Genomic DNA, 18,537 nt, shown 5'->3' on the forward strand with positions numbered 1-18,537 from the left:
GCTGCCCACACGCCATCACAGAGCACACAAGCAGACTCTGGAGATGGGCAAAGCCAGCTGCTACTAGGTGTGACCAGAGATCGAAGAGGAGAATCCACAATTGTGTATGTGGGGATCACTGATACCAGTGGGATGGGACACTGAGGAAGAACAATTCATTCACTTGCTGGATTCTCCACGACTTCTCATCAACTTTTTAAAAATATTATTTGCCCACAGGATGTGCGGTAGGCACTTATTGCACATCCTTAGCTACTCCTGAGCAGTGGCTTGCTGGGCCAATTCAGAGAGCAATTGACAGCTAACATACTACTGAGATTACAGGTGTTTACAGACCTTGCTGAACCAGGTGAACTTGGACATCAATCCAGTGCTTTACAGACACAAATAATGACACTAATTTTTAATATTTGAAATTGTTTTAATGATTCAGATTTAAATTTCCCAGCTGCGATGGTGAGATATGAACTCGTTTTGATGGATTTAAGAGCGCAGTTCTCTAGGAGCAAGTCTAGCAACTTAGCCACTGTGCTACTATATATACTAATGACACCCATTAACAATCAACTGGTTGCAGCCGCCCACAGAGACCTCTTCAAGGTCAGGATATCTGTGGGATGACCCACTTGGTATTGGAAGTTAAGAATGAGTTACCCCTCTGTGGAAAACCCTGTCCAGTGTTTGTCCATACTCTTTGAATGTCCATTTGGCCTGGTAGACTTCTGTCTGAGGGAAACAACTCTTCCCACTAAGATGATGGTAATGCTGCACAACACCTCAGTGCTGAGTTCCTCCAGCACTTTGTGTGTGTTGCTTGAATTTCCAGCATTGCAGACATGTGGTTGGATTATAGCAGCTCAAGAGATGAGCTGGTGACTTGATACCACTGACACTCTCAGTGCAGTACCGAGGGAATGCTGTACGGTCAGAGGTACCATCATTTGCCTGAGATGTTAAACCAAGACCCTTTGTAAACGGATTTAAGATATCTTACAGCATCACTGATTTGGAGAAGGGAAGTTTCTCACAGTGTCCTGGGGCAGATATTTACCCCTCAAACAAGCGGCTGGTATAGCAGTTCGCATAACGCCATTACAGTGCCAGCAACCTGGGTTCAATTGCCACCGCTGTCTATACGGAGTTATAGTTTGTTCACTCTGTGACTGTGCGGGTTTCCTCCGGGTGCTCTGGTTTCCTCGCACTTTGCAAAGACATCTGGGTTAGTAGGTTCATTGGTCACGTGCACACAAGAGATTTTGCAGATGCTGGAAATCCAGAGGGACGCACACAGAATGCTGGAGGAACTCAGCAGGTCAGGCAGCATCTATGCAGAGGAATAAGCAGTCCATGTTTCAGGCACAGAGCCTTCTTCAGGGCTGGAGAGGAACGGGGAAGACGCCAGAATAAAAAGTGGGCGGGGGGAGGATAGCTGGAAGGTGATAGGTGAAGCCAGGTGGGTGGGAAAGGTAAATGGCTGGAGAAGGTGGAATTTAATAAGAGAGGAGAGTGGGCCATGGGAGAGAGGGAGGAAGGAGGGGCACCGGGGTAGGGGAGGTGACAGGCAGGTGAGGAGATGAGGCAAGAGGCCAGAATGAGGAATCGAAGCAGAGAGAAGGGAACTGGAAAATAAAATCTGTCATGGCATCGGCTTGAGAACACCTAGACAGAATATGTTGCTCCTCCACCATGAGAGTGGCCTCATTGTGGCAAAAGAGGAGGCCATTATCTGGTATGCCCGAATGGGAATGGGAATGGGTATTTCCTTTAGAAATTAACCTTAGCTCTCTATTTTTCTAAGCTCCATATACCTGCCTAAGAGTCTCTTAAAAGACCCTATCACATATGCCTCCACCACTGTTGCTGGCAGCCCATTCCACGCACTCTGCGTAAAAAACATACCCTTGACTTATCTCTGTGTGATGCGTGGCCAAGTGGTTAGGGCGTTGGACTAGCGATCTGAAGGTCATGGGTTTGAGCCTCGGCCGAGGCAGCGTGTGTGTCCTTGAGCAAGGCACTTAACCACACAATGCTCCAGTCTACCCAGCTGAGAATGGGTATCGGCAAAAAAATGCTGGGGGTTAACCTTGCGATAGACTGGCGTCCTATCCGGGGCGGGGGAGTCTCGTACTCTCAGTCGCTCTCTGCCACAAGGCTTGTAACAGACGTTAATCTATCTCCTTCCATATAACCATATAACAATTACAGCACGGAAACAGGCCATCTCGGCCCTTCTAGTCCGTGCCAAACTCATACTCTCACCTAGTCCCAGCAACCTGCATTTAGCCCATAAACCTCCATTCCTTTCCTGTCCATGTATCTATCCAATTTAACCTTAAACAACAACATCGAACCTGCCTCAACCACTTCTGCTGGAAGCTCGTTCCACACAGCTACCACTCTCTGAGTAAAGAAGTTCCCCCTCATGATACCCCTAAACTTTTGCCCTTTAACTCTCAACTCATGTCCTCTTGTTTGAATCTCCCCCGCTCTCAATGGAAAAAGCCTATCCACGTCAACTCTATCAATTCCCCTTACAATTTTAAACACTTCTATCAAGTCCCCCCTCAACCTTCTACGCTCCAAAGAATAAAGACGTAACTTGTTCAACCTTTCTCTGTAACTTAGGAGATGAAACCTCCTCTGTACTCTCTCAATTTTATTGACATCTTTCCTATAATTCGGTGACCAGAACTGTACACAATATTCCAAATTTGGCTTTACCAATGCCTTATACAATTTCAACATTACCTCCCAACTCTTATACTCAATGCTCTGATTAATAAAGGCCAGCATACCAAAAGCTTTCTTCACCACCCTATCCACATGAGATTCCATCTTCAGGGAACAATGCACCATTATTCCTAGATCCCACTGTTCTACAGCATTCTTCAATGCCCCACCATTTACCATGTCTGTCCTATTTTGATTAGTCCTACCAAAATGTAGCACCTCATATTTTTCAGCATTAAACTCCATCTGCCATCTTTCAGCCCACTCTTCTAACTGGCCTAAATCTCTCTGCAGGCTTTGAAAACCACAACGCCACCTATCTTAGTATCATCTGCATACTTACTAATCCAATTTACCACCCCATCATCCAGATCATTAATATATATGACAAACGACACTGGACCCAGTACAGATCCCTGAGAAACACCGTTACACGCCGTCCTCCAATCTGACACACAGTTATCCACCACTACTCTCTGGCGTCTCCCATCTAGCCACTGCAGAATCCATTTGACTACTTCGATATTAATGCCGAACCATTGAACCTTCCTAACTAACCTTCCATGTGGAACCTTGTCAAGGGCTTTACTGAAGTCCGTATAGACAACATCCACCGCTTTACCCTCGTCAACTTTCTTAGTAACCTCTTCAGAAAATTTCAATAAGATTTGTCAAACATGACCTTCCATGCACAAATCCATGTCGACTGTTCCTAATCAGACCCTGTCTATCCAGATAATTATATATACCATCTCTGAGAATACTTTCCATCAATTTACCCACCACTGACATCAAACTCCCAGGCTGATAATTGCCAGGTTTACTCTTAGAACCCTTTTTAAACAATGGAACTACATGAGCCAATCCTCCGGCACCATTCCAAGCACCTTAAAACTCTGCCCTCTCATATTAGCCATTTCAGCCCTGGGAAAAAGCCTCTGACTAGCCACAAGATCAATGCCTCTCATCATCTTATACACCTCTATCAGGTCACCTCTCATTCTCCGCCGCTCCAAGGAGAAAAGACTGAGTTCACTTGGCATGATCCCCAATCCAGGCAACATCCTTGTAAATCTCCTCTGCACCCTTTCCACAGTGTCCACATCCTTCCAATAGTGAGGCGATCAGAACTCAGCAGAGTACTCCAATTGGGGTCTGACCAGGGTCCGATATAGCTGCAACATTACCCCCCCCGGGCTCGAAACTCAATCCCACGGTTGATGAAGGTCAATACACTGTATGCTTTCTTAACCACAGAGCCAACCTGCGCAGCAGCTTTGAGTGTCCTATGGACTCGGACCCCAAGATCCCTCTGATCCCCCACACTGCCAAGAGTCTTTTTCTTCATTAATCTTTTCATTGATTTAAAAAAAAGCATAAATACAATCAAGAGGAGAATTCATTCAAATATATGTACCTGTAACAATATACTCCAAGATTAAGTTAGACATTGTCAAAATCATAGATATTGTTAAACTAGTATAAAATATATAATAAAAAATGAAAATAACAATTCCCTTAGCAGATTATGAAGAGAAAGGGAAAAAAACATCGGGTCTTAAATGAAAAGGAAAAAAAAACCACTACACTAAAAAAAAACCAAAACAAAAAAAAAGGAATGGCAGTCCATTTTGAAGATATGATGAAAAAAGAAAGAAAGAAAGACTTTCAGATCAAATCTAAAACTTTGAAAAAAAAAGACTGAAAGACTGATAAACAATTAAATGAAACTATTGGATAAAAGGTCACCATATTGCTAAGAGTCTTACCATTCATACTATATTCTGTCATCATATTTGACCGACCAAAATGAACCATCTCTCACTTATCTGCGTTGAACTTCATCTATCACTTCTCAGCCCAGTTTTGCATCCTATCAATGTCCCGCTATCCACACCATCCACAACCCCGCCAACCATTGTGTCGTCAGCAGATTTACTAACCTATCCCTCCACTTCCTCATCCAGGTCAATTTGTGGCCACTGAGAGGTCCTGTTTTCTTCTGCTGGATGGACTGTAGGTGCTCGTCGAAGTGGTCTCCCAGTCTGGGCCAGGTCTCACAGGTAAAATGTCGCCTCACCTGGAAGGATTGTTTGGGCCCCGAATGGTAGTGAGGGAGGAGATCCAGGGGCAGGTGTGGCACTTCTCCTGGTGGCCACCAATTTTAATTCTATTTCCCATTCCCATTCCAACATGTCGGTCCATGGCCTCCTCTACTGCCGCGATGAGGCCACACTCGGGTTGGAGGAACAACTCCTTATTTCGTCTGGGTAGCCTCCAACCTGATGGCATCAACATCAATTTCTCCTGCTTCCGGTAATGACCCCCCCACTTCACCATTCCCCATTCCCATTTTGCTCCCTCACCTTATCTCCTTACCTGCCCATCACCTCCCTCTGGTGCTCTTCCCCCTTCCCTTTCTTCTATGGCCTTCTGTCCTCTCCTGTCAGATTCCGGCTTCTCCAGCACTTTCTCTTTCACCAATTTCTCAGCTCTTTACCTCACCACTCCCCATCTCCTGGTTTCTCCTCTCACCCACAACCTTGTACGTCTTCCCCCGCCTTCTTACTCTGATCTCATCTTTTTTTTTCTAGTCCTGATGAAGCATCTTGGCCCAAAACGACAACTGACTGGTTCAAGCTGACAGGAAGGTGACAGTAACTCAAATCACCTCACGTTACAACAGTGGTGTGCAGAAGAGCATCTCTAAACACACATGTCGAACCTTGAAGTGGATGGTGAAGAATACCATTTTCACAATACCAGTAATATTATTGAAAAAAAAATAACGTTGACTTGCAGTCTATGCAGAAGTAAACATCATGGTACTTGCAGCTGCCTAAATTGACATACAGAGGCAGGAAAACGTTTGGGCACCCTTGGTCAAAATTTCTGTTACTGTGAATAGTTAAGTGAGTAGAAGATGAACTGATCTCCAAAAAATCATAACGTTGAAGATGAAACATTCTTTTCAACATATTGAGCAAGATTAGTGTATTATTTTGGTTTTGTACAATTTTAGAGTGAAAAAAAGGAAAGGAGCACCATTGAAAAGTTTAGGCACCCCAAAAGATTTGAGTTCTCAGATAACTTTTACCAAGGTTTCAGACCTTAATTAGCTTGTTAGGGTTATGGCTTGTTCACAGTCATCGTTAGGAAAGGCCAGGTGATGCAAATTACAAAGCTTTATAAATACCCTGACTCCTCAAACCTTGTCCCAACAATCAGCAGCCATGGGCTCCTCTAAGCAGCTGCCTAGCACTCTGAAAATTAAAATAAATGATGCCCACAAAGCAGGAGAAGGCTATAAGATGATACCAAAGCGTTTTCAGATAGCCGTTTCCTCAGTTCATAACGTAATTAAGAAGTGGCAGTTCCAGGAACGGTGGAGGTCAAGTTGAGGTCTGTAAGACCAACAACACTTTCCAAGAGAGCTACTTGTAGGATTGCTAGAAAGGCAAATCAAAACCCCTGTTTGACTGCAAAAGACCTTCAGGAAGATTTAGCAGACTCTGGAGTGGTGGTGCACTGTTCTACTGTGCAGTGACACTGAACAAATATGACCTTCATGGAAGAGTCATCAGAAGAAAACTTTTCCCGCATCCTCACCACAAATTTCAGCATCAGAAGTTTGCAAAGGAATGTCTAAACAAGCCTGATGCAGTTTGGAAACAAGTCAACGATAGAATTGAGTTTTCTTCAGTTGGCGGTTCTCCTAGAAGTGCCAGGATTTGTTTTTCTCAAAGACCGTTTCTATATTTTAAAGATTCTTTGCTTCCTGCAAGGGAGGAGGTGTGAGGTTATTTGACTAACCATTAGTGGTAAGGTAATTTAGATTAGGAATCAATTAAAGCCAATTGTATGGACAACTGTGAACTTTCCCCTTATTTTTTTTTGCCTCGGAGAACAATTTAGAGTGATTTCTTTTTTTTAATCCCAACTTGCCCAAAGAGGTGAATATTAATGTACTGGGATCATGAATGTCATTCTGTGTCGTTTTCTTTACTGTGTACATTGGAACAAAAAGTCTGACTCACTTTACATCGCACGCTGTCGGAGCAGTGCTGCCAGGATAATCAAGGACACGACCCACCCAGCCAACAGACTTTTCGTCCCTCTTCGCTCCAGGAGAAGGTTCAGGAGCTTGAAGAATCATACAGACAGATTTTGGAACAGCTTCTTTCCAACTGTGATGAGACTGCTGAACAGATCCTGACCCAGATCTGGGCCGTACCCTCCAAATATTTGGACCTGCCTCTCGGTTTTTTTACACTACCTTACTTCCCATTTTTCTATTTTCTAATTATGATTTAAAATTCAAATTTTTAATATTTACTATTTTTAATATCTTTAATATTTAATATTTGTAATCAGGGAGTGTGAAGCGCAAAATCAAATATCGCTGTGATGATTGTACGTTCTAGTACCAATTGTTTGGCGACAATGAAGTATAAAGGTAAACTTGAGGGCAGGGTGAAAGTTGGAGGCAAAGTTAACGAAGTCAACGAGCTTAGCATGCATGCAGGAAGCAGTGCCAATGCAGCGAGCTCAGCATTAATTAGCTTGTTTATTTCAGCCCTTTTAAAAAAATGTGCTGGGTGTGTCCTGGCTACCGCTGCACCACTGCATGCTTCGCGGATCGGTATCGGTCCGCGGCCCGGAGGTTGGGGACCACTGCTCTACATATATTATTTCTACTTTATATAGGCTGTTGTGGTCACGCTGATATGCAACGAGTGAAAGCAACACACTGAGTCGAGCATGGTCTGGTTGAACTGTTTACTGTTTCAAACTGCGCACGCTTAAGTGCCTGCTCCCAGCATCCCCCGCTCTTCGCAGGGCGGAAGTGACGTCGGCTTTCAGGCCGAGGTCTGCCCCGCGCTCAGAGCCCTCTCGGTTGCCGCTGGCTGCAGACTCGCCCAAGACTGCTGGAGCCGGTTCGCTTCCCGTGTGGGCGAGCTGCCACACTGTGTATTTATCATATCATTCCTGCTTTTACTATATGTTAGTGTTATTTTAGGTTTATATGTTATTTGGTATGATTTGGTAGGTTATTTTTAGATCAATTTGGTTGAGGGGGTGTTTCTTGTATGGTTCTTTCAAGGGTAACATGTTTGAGATGAACATTAAACTTTGAGAGTTTGTGCCAATAGGTTGGAGCAGTTTAGTGAAATATATGGAAGGATATAATGGGACGCTTTGAAAGGGCAGGGAGGGGGCAATCCAGTGGACGGATGTGCAGACTTTAAGTTGCTGGATGTTAAACTTTTGCAAACTTCCTGACCATCTAATCTTTATTTTATCAAATCAGAAAATACTAACAGCTCAGGAACTAATCTATTGCCATTCACTTGCCCTTGTGCAGTCTGCTTCCTCAGAAGTGAGTGTACTTGCATCAAACGAAGCTGATAGGAAGAATAACTCCAGCCCTGGTTTACAGTCATGCCAAGGATCCTGCAGCTCGTCTGACGAATCTATATCTGTGACACAATCAGGTATGAAGTTTCCAACAGCTATGTGTGAGCTTTTCAGTATTTATACTTGGTAGGTACTCACAGAATTCCATGTAAGCACAGCTAACATTACAGCTCAGTACTGATGGGACAGTCTCAGTAAATCTAGTTGCTAATGAAGGGTTGCAATTGTCCATATCAGCAGAATTGTATTCAGCTGCAAACTGTAATCTCGAGGCCTGGTCTATCACTCCTTTTGACCATTACTATCAAGCTAGGGACCAATGCCAGTTCAGTGGCGAGTATAGAAAGAAGTTTTACAAGTTGCATTGGGTGGATCTGAACTGAATAGAGCTGCTACACAGAACCATCAGCTTGTTAAATGGCAAAAGCAGCATGCAGTAAACAGATGCATCACACACAATGCTGGAGGAACTCAGCAGGCCAGACAGCATTAACGGAAAAGAGTAAGCAATCGATGTTTCAGGCCGAAAACCTTCACGACTGGAATGGAAGGAAGAAGGAGTCAGAAAAAGAAGGTAGGAGGAAGGGAAGGAAGAGATACAAGCTGGCAGGTGATAGGTGATACTGGGAGAGGTGGAGGGGTTAAAGTAAAGAGCTGGGAAGTTGATTGGTGAAAGGGGTAAAGGGTTGGAGTAGGGGGTATTTGATAGAGGACAGAGGACCATTGAAGAAGGGAAGGAGGAGGAGCACCAGTGGGAGGTGATGGGCAGGTAAGGAGATGAGGTGCGGGAGGGAAATGAATGGAGAGGAGGAGGGGCAGTTACTGGAAATTTGAGAAATCGAAGTTTGAGAAATCGATGTTTGTGCCATCAGGTTGGAGATGACCCAGACAAAAAATAAGCTGTTGCCCCTCCAACCTGAGGGTGGCCTCACAGTGACAGGAGACCATGGACTGACATATTGGAATGGGAAGTAGAGTTGGAATGGCTGGCCACCGGAAAATCCCGCTTCTTGTGGCAGATGGAGCGAAGCTGCTTGACAAAAGTCTCCCAATCTGGTCTGATCAATATATAGGAGGCAGCACCAGATACAATGTGATCCCAACAGACGCATGGGTGAAGTGTCACCTGGCGTGGAAGGGCTGTTTGAGGCCCTGAATGGTAGTGAGGAAGGAGGTGTAGGGGAAGATGTGGCCCTTGTTCCAGTTGCAAGGATAAGTGCCAGGAGGGAGATCAGTGGGGAGGGATGAGTGGACAAGGGAGTCGTGTAGGGAGTGATTCCTACAGAAAGATGTGCTTGGTGGTGGGTTCCCTTTGGAGATAGCAGAAGTTGCAGAGGGTTACGTGCGGGATGCAGAGGCTTGTGTGGTGATAGGTGAGGACAAGAGGAACCCTATCCCTCGTGTGGCGGCAGGTGGAAGGGTTGAGGGTGATTTGTGCAATGTGGTTGAGGGCTGCGTTGATAGTGGAGGAAAGGAAGCCCTTTTCTTTGAAGAAGGAGGCTATCTCAGTTGTTCTGGAATGAAAAGCTTCATTGTGGGAGCAGATGCAGTGGCGATGGAGGAACTGAGGCTAGGGAATGGCAATTTTGCAAGTGATAGGGTGGGAAGACGTTTTGTCCAGAGAGCTGTGAGAGTCAGTGGGTTTGTAAAGAGTATCAGTAGATAAACTGTCTCCAAAGATGGAGACAGAGATCGAGAAAGGGGAGGGAGGTGTCAGAAACGGGCCAGTTGAGGGCAGTGTGGAAATTGGAGAAAGTTGAGGAAAATGATGAGCTCAGCATGGGTGCTGGAAGCAGGACCAATGCAGTTATCTTTGTAGCGTAGGAAGAGTTGTGGAGTGATGCCTGTTTAGGTTCGAAACATGGACTGTTCCACGACTGTTAACTCTTTTCCGTAGCTGTTGCCTGGCCTGCGGAGTTCCTTCAGCATTTTCTGGGTATTACTTTGGATTTCCTACATCTGCAGATTTTCTCATCTTCAATGAAGAGTTCAGCAGTTCCCCAACCAATGGATCTGATCAAAGTTCTGCCACCCTGGTTCACACAGTCGTGATGGTGATAGGTTAGCTAACATGAGGACACTTTTCCAGTAAAGATCCCCACCTTCAATTAAACCAGAGCCTGGAATGAACTTTGTGAAACTATATTCAACTGGAAGAACTGAGTGAATGATGCATCTGTGCTTCCTCCCAAAGTCCTCACTGTTATAATGGTAGTTTTCAGCCAAATCAAAGAATGAGCGAGTAGCAGGAACAGCAATAATAATGAAAATGGGTAACCTCCGATGTGTCGTGCTTAAAGTTGCACTTCAGAACTAAATGCCTAGCATGCCAAGCGTATCCAGTACAGGTCTGACAGGGTGTGGGATTAAATAGCCCGAATCAAATTGAACTCTGGAAATCAACATGAAAACTCACTGGCAAGATTTGTACCACACAAAGGAAAAGGTTTAAAAGCAGTGGTCAGTGAGTTCTAACTTTGGTTAGTGAAATGTTGCATGTAATCTATTTTGCAGCAAGTGTTTCTCTGCCTATTGATGCAATGCTCACCATTAACTTTGATTTTTTTAAAAATCCAATTTTATATTTAAATTGTTTCCTGATGTTTCCCTGCTTATGATCTCAATGAGTCCACAACTGTATTTGCTGTTGAGAGTGTGAGCCACGTCTCCAACGAGGCCGTGACTCTGGCCGGTTGGTGTCCGACGAGGTTGGGGCTTTATGTGCGTAATTGGTATTTTGGGGGATATCAGTATTTCTTTCCTTCCCTGTTTGCCCTTCATCTGTCGGCTTACTGGGCCAATTAAGAAGGTATTTAAGAGTCTATGGCTTTGCTCAGCTGTGTGCTAGTAGTATTCTGAGCTTTAAGAGTGCATTTAGTGAGTTATGGATCTGATTGCACTGTACAGTGACAGCTTTTGATTATAATTACAGGAGAATGGTACCAGGAGGACAATGTCAAAATCAAAATGCATTTCCTGCCACTGGAGATCTCAGGACATGTGTGATAAACAAAACAAAATGGTATGTGAGAGTTTCCATTTAATTCTTGCAGCTATTTCTGCATTGAATCAGGTGGATTTTAATTGGAAATTTAAGCTTCAAGTAGCAATAAATGAATAGAAACTAAGTAAAATTGTTAGTTGATTTCACCCTGCTGAGATATGTATTTTGAATGATAAATAATTGGTTGAATTGGAAGCTACTACTATTACAACTTTGATTTGATTGCATCCCTAACAGAGAAAGTATCTGAGCAGAGTGATATCGAGGGGAGGATTCATGCACTGAAAGATGATCTGAGGAAACATAAATCTGTTGTAAACAAATTGAAGAAAGAGCAGAAGCTTCGGAAGGAGAGATTGAAGGCACAGGAGGCCAGTCTCATTAAAGAGCTAAGGGTAAGATTATCGTCGTACCTTCTCACCTTGACTGCCCTGCCAATTTTTGATTAGGGCAATAAGAAACTTGTAAGTATATACTACTCCAAACTCAATTTGCTATCCACAATATTCATTGTTTAATTTGGAAAATTGTTGAGGAAATTAAGTAACACATAACAGTTGCTGGTGAACGTTTATGTGTGTTGCTTGAAATTCCAGCATGTGCAGATTTCCTGGTGTTTGAGGAAATTAAGTATATGATTATTCAAGGGACTTGATCTACCTTTATTCTTTTTGTTTCTGTTCCATTGCTGGAAAATCCTTTATATCACCCTCAACTCATTCTTATGGCTCTTTGAATTGCTATATTGCTTCTGACTTCCAAAAGTCTTTGAAAAGTATGCAGCATTCAATAGTGCGTTCGGTTGTCTCTCCCCAATCGCTGCTATTCTCCTGCTTTGTATCTGCTATGTTAAAGCAGCAGGAGGCAATGCTTTCTGAAAGTTTGGAGAAATCTGGATTGTTGCAGTCTTTACAATTTATTTTTTACAGCATTTAGCCAAATTGATTTGCCATCCTCTGAATATTTTCAGTTGTCAGCCTTGATTAATTTACCAACTAAAATTGGATTTATTAAGTTGAAAATGCTTTTGCTGATTTGTTGAGTTTGCAGCCACTGCCTTCGTATGCCGATGGAAAGCTGTTTCCAATATTTTGAGACATATGTGAATTTTGGACTGTACTTCATATTGGTTTCCTTCAGGTTTTTGGTGTTTTCTTAATTGTGGCTGGTTGGTGGGTGGGTGAGCTGTAAATATTTTGTGTGTAAGGTGGGGTTGGGGGTTTCGATGTTACTGTGACTGGTCTGTTTTGCAGGCGAGGGGGTCGGGGATTGTTATTGTAATTTTTTTTCCTGTGGGGGAGCAGTGTGGATTTAATGCCATTGTCTCTGATTTTTCTGCAAGTGAGCAGGTCAGGGATTGTTATTGTTGCTGTTTTTCTCTGTGAGTCAGGGGATTGCAGATTGCTATTGTTGCTGTTTTTTTTATGTGAGTCAGGGAGTCGGGGATTGTTAATGTTTCTTTTCTTTTTCGTACTGATGGTGGGGAGAGTTGGTGTCTTTTCTTTCATCAACTCTCATGTCTTTCTGTATTTCAGGACTATCTGGAGAAGACAAGTATCAGAGTTGTACGTGCATACTTTGACAATAAAATGAACCTTTGAACATTTCACCGTTTTCTTTCTCTTGTATTACCAGTCTTGTGATGAATCGATTAAAAGGACTCCAGCAAAACTAAGCAAAGTGTCCAGTTCCACCAAACCACAAATCAAAACCCCTTCCTCCATTGCTGCTGAGAAGCCCAAGGCTGAACCACTTTCTCTACAAAGGTAATGTCACTGGGCAATACAGCCTTAGTTGGAAAAGGACTTCTCAGAATATTGGTAGTGTCACTGTTTTATAAGTTAAACATAATGGGATGCCTTCTCCCCTATTGAAAGTACTTATTTTTAAATTAGGTTGCACGTGACTGTTGTTCATTTATTTAGCAGACTTCTTTAAAGAGTAGTACAGTATTTTCTACTGAGGAGGTGGAGCATGAAACAATGACAGTGACTTTTGAAATATTATTTCAGCAATTCTGTTTCTCTCTCTTTAGACACTGCTTCACCTGCTGAATATTTTGTCATTCTCTTTACATTTCCAGCATCTGTGATATTTTGATTTCTGCTTTCAAAAAGTTTACCTAAATTTCTAGCAGGTTTTCTTTCAATAGCTGATTGTTCCATCCAGTGACATAATTCATTCTATTCTGCAGTTTAATGATAATCTATGATATTTGCTGTGCTTCTGAGACTCTGGGATTTGGCTCAGAAATGTTGTGAGTAGCTTGCTGTAACACGCACGGAATCAGGCAGAATTTGTGAAAAGAGAAGCAGTCTACAATGTCGATCTGCGATCCTGTGTCACTGCAAAATTCCAAAGACAATATGATATTTATCTGCCAATCTCTTAAGCTCAAAATTAGTTTTCTGCTTTTTGTTTTCAGGACTGAATCTGCAAAGAGCTGGAAAGGGTGAAGGATCTAATGTGTCATTGAGTTGCATTGTTAAAAAGGGTACGTCTGCATCTCAAAATGTTCTCTCTGTAAACACCTGAGATGACACATTCCAAAAACACTTGAAGTCTTTTAAGTTGAAAGTTTACAAGTATAAACACTTTCAAAAATTAGTTGAACAACTAAATTGCGTTTCTGAAAATAAAACCTACCTGCTTATTTCCTCAGCCAATCTCACAGAACCATAAAAATGAATATGATGGGAATTGTATCTGTGATGGTCGAGAAAAGAGCTACCCGTTCTAATTCCACGTCCTACCTCAGGCTCTGTAGCCCAGTTGATCACAGCGCTTCAGATATTCATTTACTTTTTATATATGAGGGGAATTTACGCCTTGGAAGTATTTCAGATCCCTCTACCATCCTCTGAGTGAAAATACTTTTAATACTACTAGCAGTTTCTATGCTCCTCAGTTTTATTTTTAATCCCCGTTTGGGAAATAAGCCCTTCTCATTTCTGCCATTTAATCCTCCCAATTTTATACATCTCAAGACTAGAAAACAACCCAAACTTATCCAATCTTTCCTCCATAGCTACAATTTTCCAGGCTTAACAATATCTCTTGTAAGACCGACCTGGAGTCCCACAATCCCGGCTATTCACATGGTACAGTATTGAAGGATTACTCTACCAATAGAGATGCAATGGTATTCGGAAGCCTGTCTGGTTTTATCAATGTAACAAATAATGTTGTCCTAATTTTAAAATGTAGGAAGTATTCTTCCTCGAGTTCTTGCCAATGATTTTCTGGCAACTGACACTTAGAACATTATCTGGTCTGTCATCTCTCCATCACTTCAATCACTTACAGTTGCCTGGCCCAGATCACTTTATTTTCACTGTGGATTTAGTGTTTACACGTTTTCATCCCCTTCCAGGAAGTCCTTAATGTTCTGCTTCTTTCCAGACAACAGACCTTATCAGTTCCCCTTCATCACCATCTTTCCTCACCTGGTAGAACTAGTTCTTACTCTCAAGTTTGACTTGGGTTTCTCCCACTTTCTCCAAACTAAAGGTGTAGCCTCGGACAGTTGCATGGGCCCCAATTAAACATGCCTTTTCAGCAGTTATATGGGACAATCCATGTTTCAAGCCTTCACTAGTAACGCCTTGGCTTCCTGCATATGGCGTGTACGCAGTAGCTTCATTTCGGGTACAGTGAACCAGATGCCCGATATGTTAACTCCACCTGCTCTCCTTGCTGATATCCAGGGGCCCAAGCTTAAACCTCTCAGGCTGGGGATTGTTCTGCAGGTGATAGGGCATGGTCCTCAATTTCTCAACTCCCAGCATGCCCAGTAACTCGTAGATGAGTCTACTCTCGAAGTCCCATCCCTGGTCACTATGTATCCGTCTGGGGAAGGCCATAATGCATGAAATACTTCTCCCATAACACTTTTGCCACCATAGTCGCCTTCTGGTCCTTGATAGGAAAAGCCTGAGCATATCCAGTGTAGTGGTCCGTGATGACTAAGACATTGGCCGTGTTGCTGGCATCGGGTTCTATAGACAGGAAATCCATACACACCAGGTCCAGGAGCCCTGCACTCTGCAGGTATGACAGAGGAGCTGCCTGCACAGGCAGTGTCTTCCAGCGTATGCAGCGAATGCACGACTTGCAGTCCTCTTCAACCTCCAACTTCATTCAGGGCCAGAAAAACCATAGGTCTTTTCCACCCCCAAATGTCCAGAATCATCATGAAGTGACCTCAACGCAATGCTCCGATACTTCTCAGGCAGAACCAGCTGGCAAGGCCGAGGTCGGTCCGGGGCTGACGTGGCCGGTATAAAATTTGGTTCTTTAACTTCAAACGAGGCTATTCTCTCAGTAATGGAGGTACTGAAGCTGGTTTTGTCTTCTCCGCCTGCGCCATATCCCCCTTTCCAAATACATACCAGATAGTGCCAGTGCCCGGATCACCTCACTGAGCAGCTGCCACTCCTCCAGAACTCAATTCCGGCAGCTGCTTGCTCTTCAGAGCAGTCAGGTTACAGTAAACTGGAGGTAGGGCATCATCAGAAGCCCCCAAATGATCCACTGCTCAATCCGCCCTTTCCTTTTCCTCGGCCTTCACGGTGATGGCAAACTGACACATGGCCTTCACCCCAGGGGCAGGAACACTCTCCCACTCCTCGTCCATGTCCAGTCCCTCATGCACCCGTCGGGACAAAGCATCTGCATCAATGTTCCGGCTCCCCAGCCGGTACTTCAGGCTGAAATCATATACCGACAAGGCCGCCAACCATCTGTGGCATCCAGTTTCGCCAAGGTCAGGATGTAAGTGAGGGGATTGTTGTCCGTCCTCACCTCAAACTTGGCTCCAGAGAGACAGTCACTCAGCTTATCCACCGCTGCCCATTTCAACGCCACAAATTCCAACTTGTGGGTGGGAGAGTTTCTCTCAGAGGGCAACAAGCTCCAGCTGATGAACACCACAGGCCTCAACCCGGTGCCCTGATCCTGATACAACATACGGTAGTCGGGGCTCTGCAAAAGCCAGCACCGGTGTCTGGGTCAGCAACTCTTTCAGCGACTGAAAAGCCTCCTCGCATTTTGCATCTGTTGAAAGGGCTCCGATGGGTTTAGATATTCTCCAACCTCCCGTCCCCTTTTCCCTTTCCCTTTCTTCCCCAAGGGAGGGTAACCACACTGAAGCTGGTTCAAGGGGTGACTCACTTTGGCATAGCCCTTCACGGATCTCCGATACCAACCACAGAACCCCAAGAATGAGCGCAGAGTAATCACAGTCTGGGGCCTCGGCCACGTGGTCCCCAATTCTATCTAGCTATTAAGTGATTACACTTTATATCTCTTATTTTGTTGTGTGGTTAGTAGAGAAACCAAATATAAAAGACAAAGATGCCACTCTTGTTAAAGTTAACAGTTTGTGCACAAAAATCGTTGGAGCTCACGCCTCCGGTGTTCCTCCTCAATGACCTCCGCCGAAACGTTGCCAACCGCTGGACCCTCGAATTCCCGTAGACTCCATTCGGTGATCACCGAGCACTTCCCACACTCGTTCTACCTCCTCACTCGCCTCGACCGAAAAACCGCAAAAGCTCGGTTCCCAGACAAACAAGATAGAATAATGTGACTCTCATTTGGTTAGTTCCCTGTTATCTGTAGTTAAAACCCAAATATCGCAGCTACAGACAAACTATTACATCAGCAGTTAGCATTACAGAGATGCCATTTCATTAGCCTTAGCAGTTAACATTACCAAGAACCCTACATGTGTTAGTCGGTATGTGTTCTAAGACTGGGGCTCTCAGTACATGTGTGATAAGCAAAACAAAATGGTATGTGAGAGTTTCCATTTAATTCTGGCAGATATTACTGCATTGAATCAGATGGATTTTAATTGGAAACTTAAGCTTCAGATAGCAATAAATGAATAGAAACTAAATAAAATTGTTAGTTGATTTCTCCCTGCTGAGGTGTATATCTTGAATGATAAATAATTGGTTGAATTGGAAGCTACTACCTATTATAACTTTGATTTGATTGCATCCCTAACAGAGACAGCATCTGACAAGAGATCTATTGTAGACAATTTGAAGGAAGTACATGAAAAGTATCAGAAGGAGAGATTGAAGGCACAGGAGGCCAGACTCATTAAAAAAATACCTTCTTACCTTGACTGTCCTGCCAGTCTTTGATTAGGGAAATAAGAAAGTTCTATGTATATACTACTCCAAAATCAATTTGCTATCCACAATATTTATTGTTTAATTTGGAAAATTGTTGAAGAAATTAAGTATATGGTTATTCAAAGGACTTGATCTAGCTTTATTCGTTTTGTTTCTGTTCCATTGCTGGAAGATCCTTCATACCACCCTCAACTTATTCTTAAGGCCCTTTGCATTGCTATATTGCTTCTGACGTTCACAAGTCTTTGAAAAGTATGTAGCATTCAATAGTGCATTAGGTTGTCTCTCCCCAGTTATAAAAGACAAAGGTGCCGCTCTTATTAAAGTTATCAATTTGTGCACAAAAATTGTTGGAGCTCATGCATCTGGGGTTCTTCCATAAACGACCTCCGCAGAACCGCCGGCAACCTCCGGACCCTCGAATTCCCGTATATGCCGTCCTGTGACCACCGAGCGCTCCCCACACTTGTCCTTCCTCTTCGCTCGCCTCACCCGAAAGCCTGTGTACCAACTCAGTTTCCAAACATACAAGATAGAAGAACATGTCTCCCATTGGTTAGTTCCCCATGATCTGTAGTTATAACCCAAACATCACAGCTACAGAGAAACCATTACATCAGCAGTTAGCATTACAGGGAAGATATTACATTAGCCTTAGCAGTTAACATTACAGAGAAGCCACTTTAATAGCCTTAGCAGTTAACATTACTGTGAACCATACATACATACTATTCATTATAAATTGCACATTTAGACGGAGATGCAACATAAAGATTTTTACTCGTGTGTATGAAGGATGTTGGTAATAAAGTCAATTCAATCGAGCTCGCATCCACCATTTGTGCTGGCAGCTCATTCCACACGCTCACCACCTTCTGAGTGAAGAAATTCCCCCTCATGTTCCCCTTAAACCTCTCACCTTTCACCCTTAAACCATGGCCTCTGGTTGTAGTCCCACCCAACCTCAGTGGAAAAAGTCTGCTTGCATTTACCCTAGATCCCTCATACCTCTGTCAAATCTCCTCTCAATCTTCTATGTATCAAGGAATAAGGGCCTAACCTATTCAATCTTCCCTCATAACTCAGGTCCTCCAGTCCTGGCACCATCCTTATAAATCTCCTCTGTACTCTTTCAACTTTACTGACATCTTTCCTGTGGGTCGGCAGCTGAAACTGCACACGACACTCCAAATTAGGTCTTACTACTGTCTTATAGAAATTCAACATAACATCCAAACT

General features: G+C 43.5%; 1 protein-coding gene across 1 annotated transcript in view; it reads left to right on the plus strand.

Moving 5' to 3' along the window:
- Positions 1 to 546: 546 nt before the first annotated feature.
- LOC140203616 (serine/threonine-protein phosphatase 2A 65 kDa regulatory subunit A beta isoform-like) overlaps positions 547 to 18,537 on the plus strand; it is a 48,434-nt gene continuing 30,443 nt past the window's right edge. The window contains exons 1-2 of the mRNA XM_072269664.1: positions 547 to 600; positions 7,570 to 7,701. Coding sequence (XP_072125765.1) covers positions 547 to 600; positions 7,570 to 7,701 — 186 coding nt within the window. The remainder of the gene's footprint in view (positions 601 to 7,569; positions 7,702 to 18,537) is intronic.

The sequence above is a fragment of the Mobula birostris genome, chromosome 10, assembly GCF_030028105.1.
Source record: "Mobula birostris isolate sMobBir1 chromosome 10, sMobBir1.hap1, whole genome shotgun sequence".
Classification (NCBI taxonomy): domain Eukaryota; kingdom Metazoa; phylum Chordata; class Chondrichthyes; order Myliobatiformes; family Myliobatidae; genus Mobula; species Mobula birostris.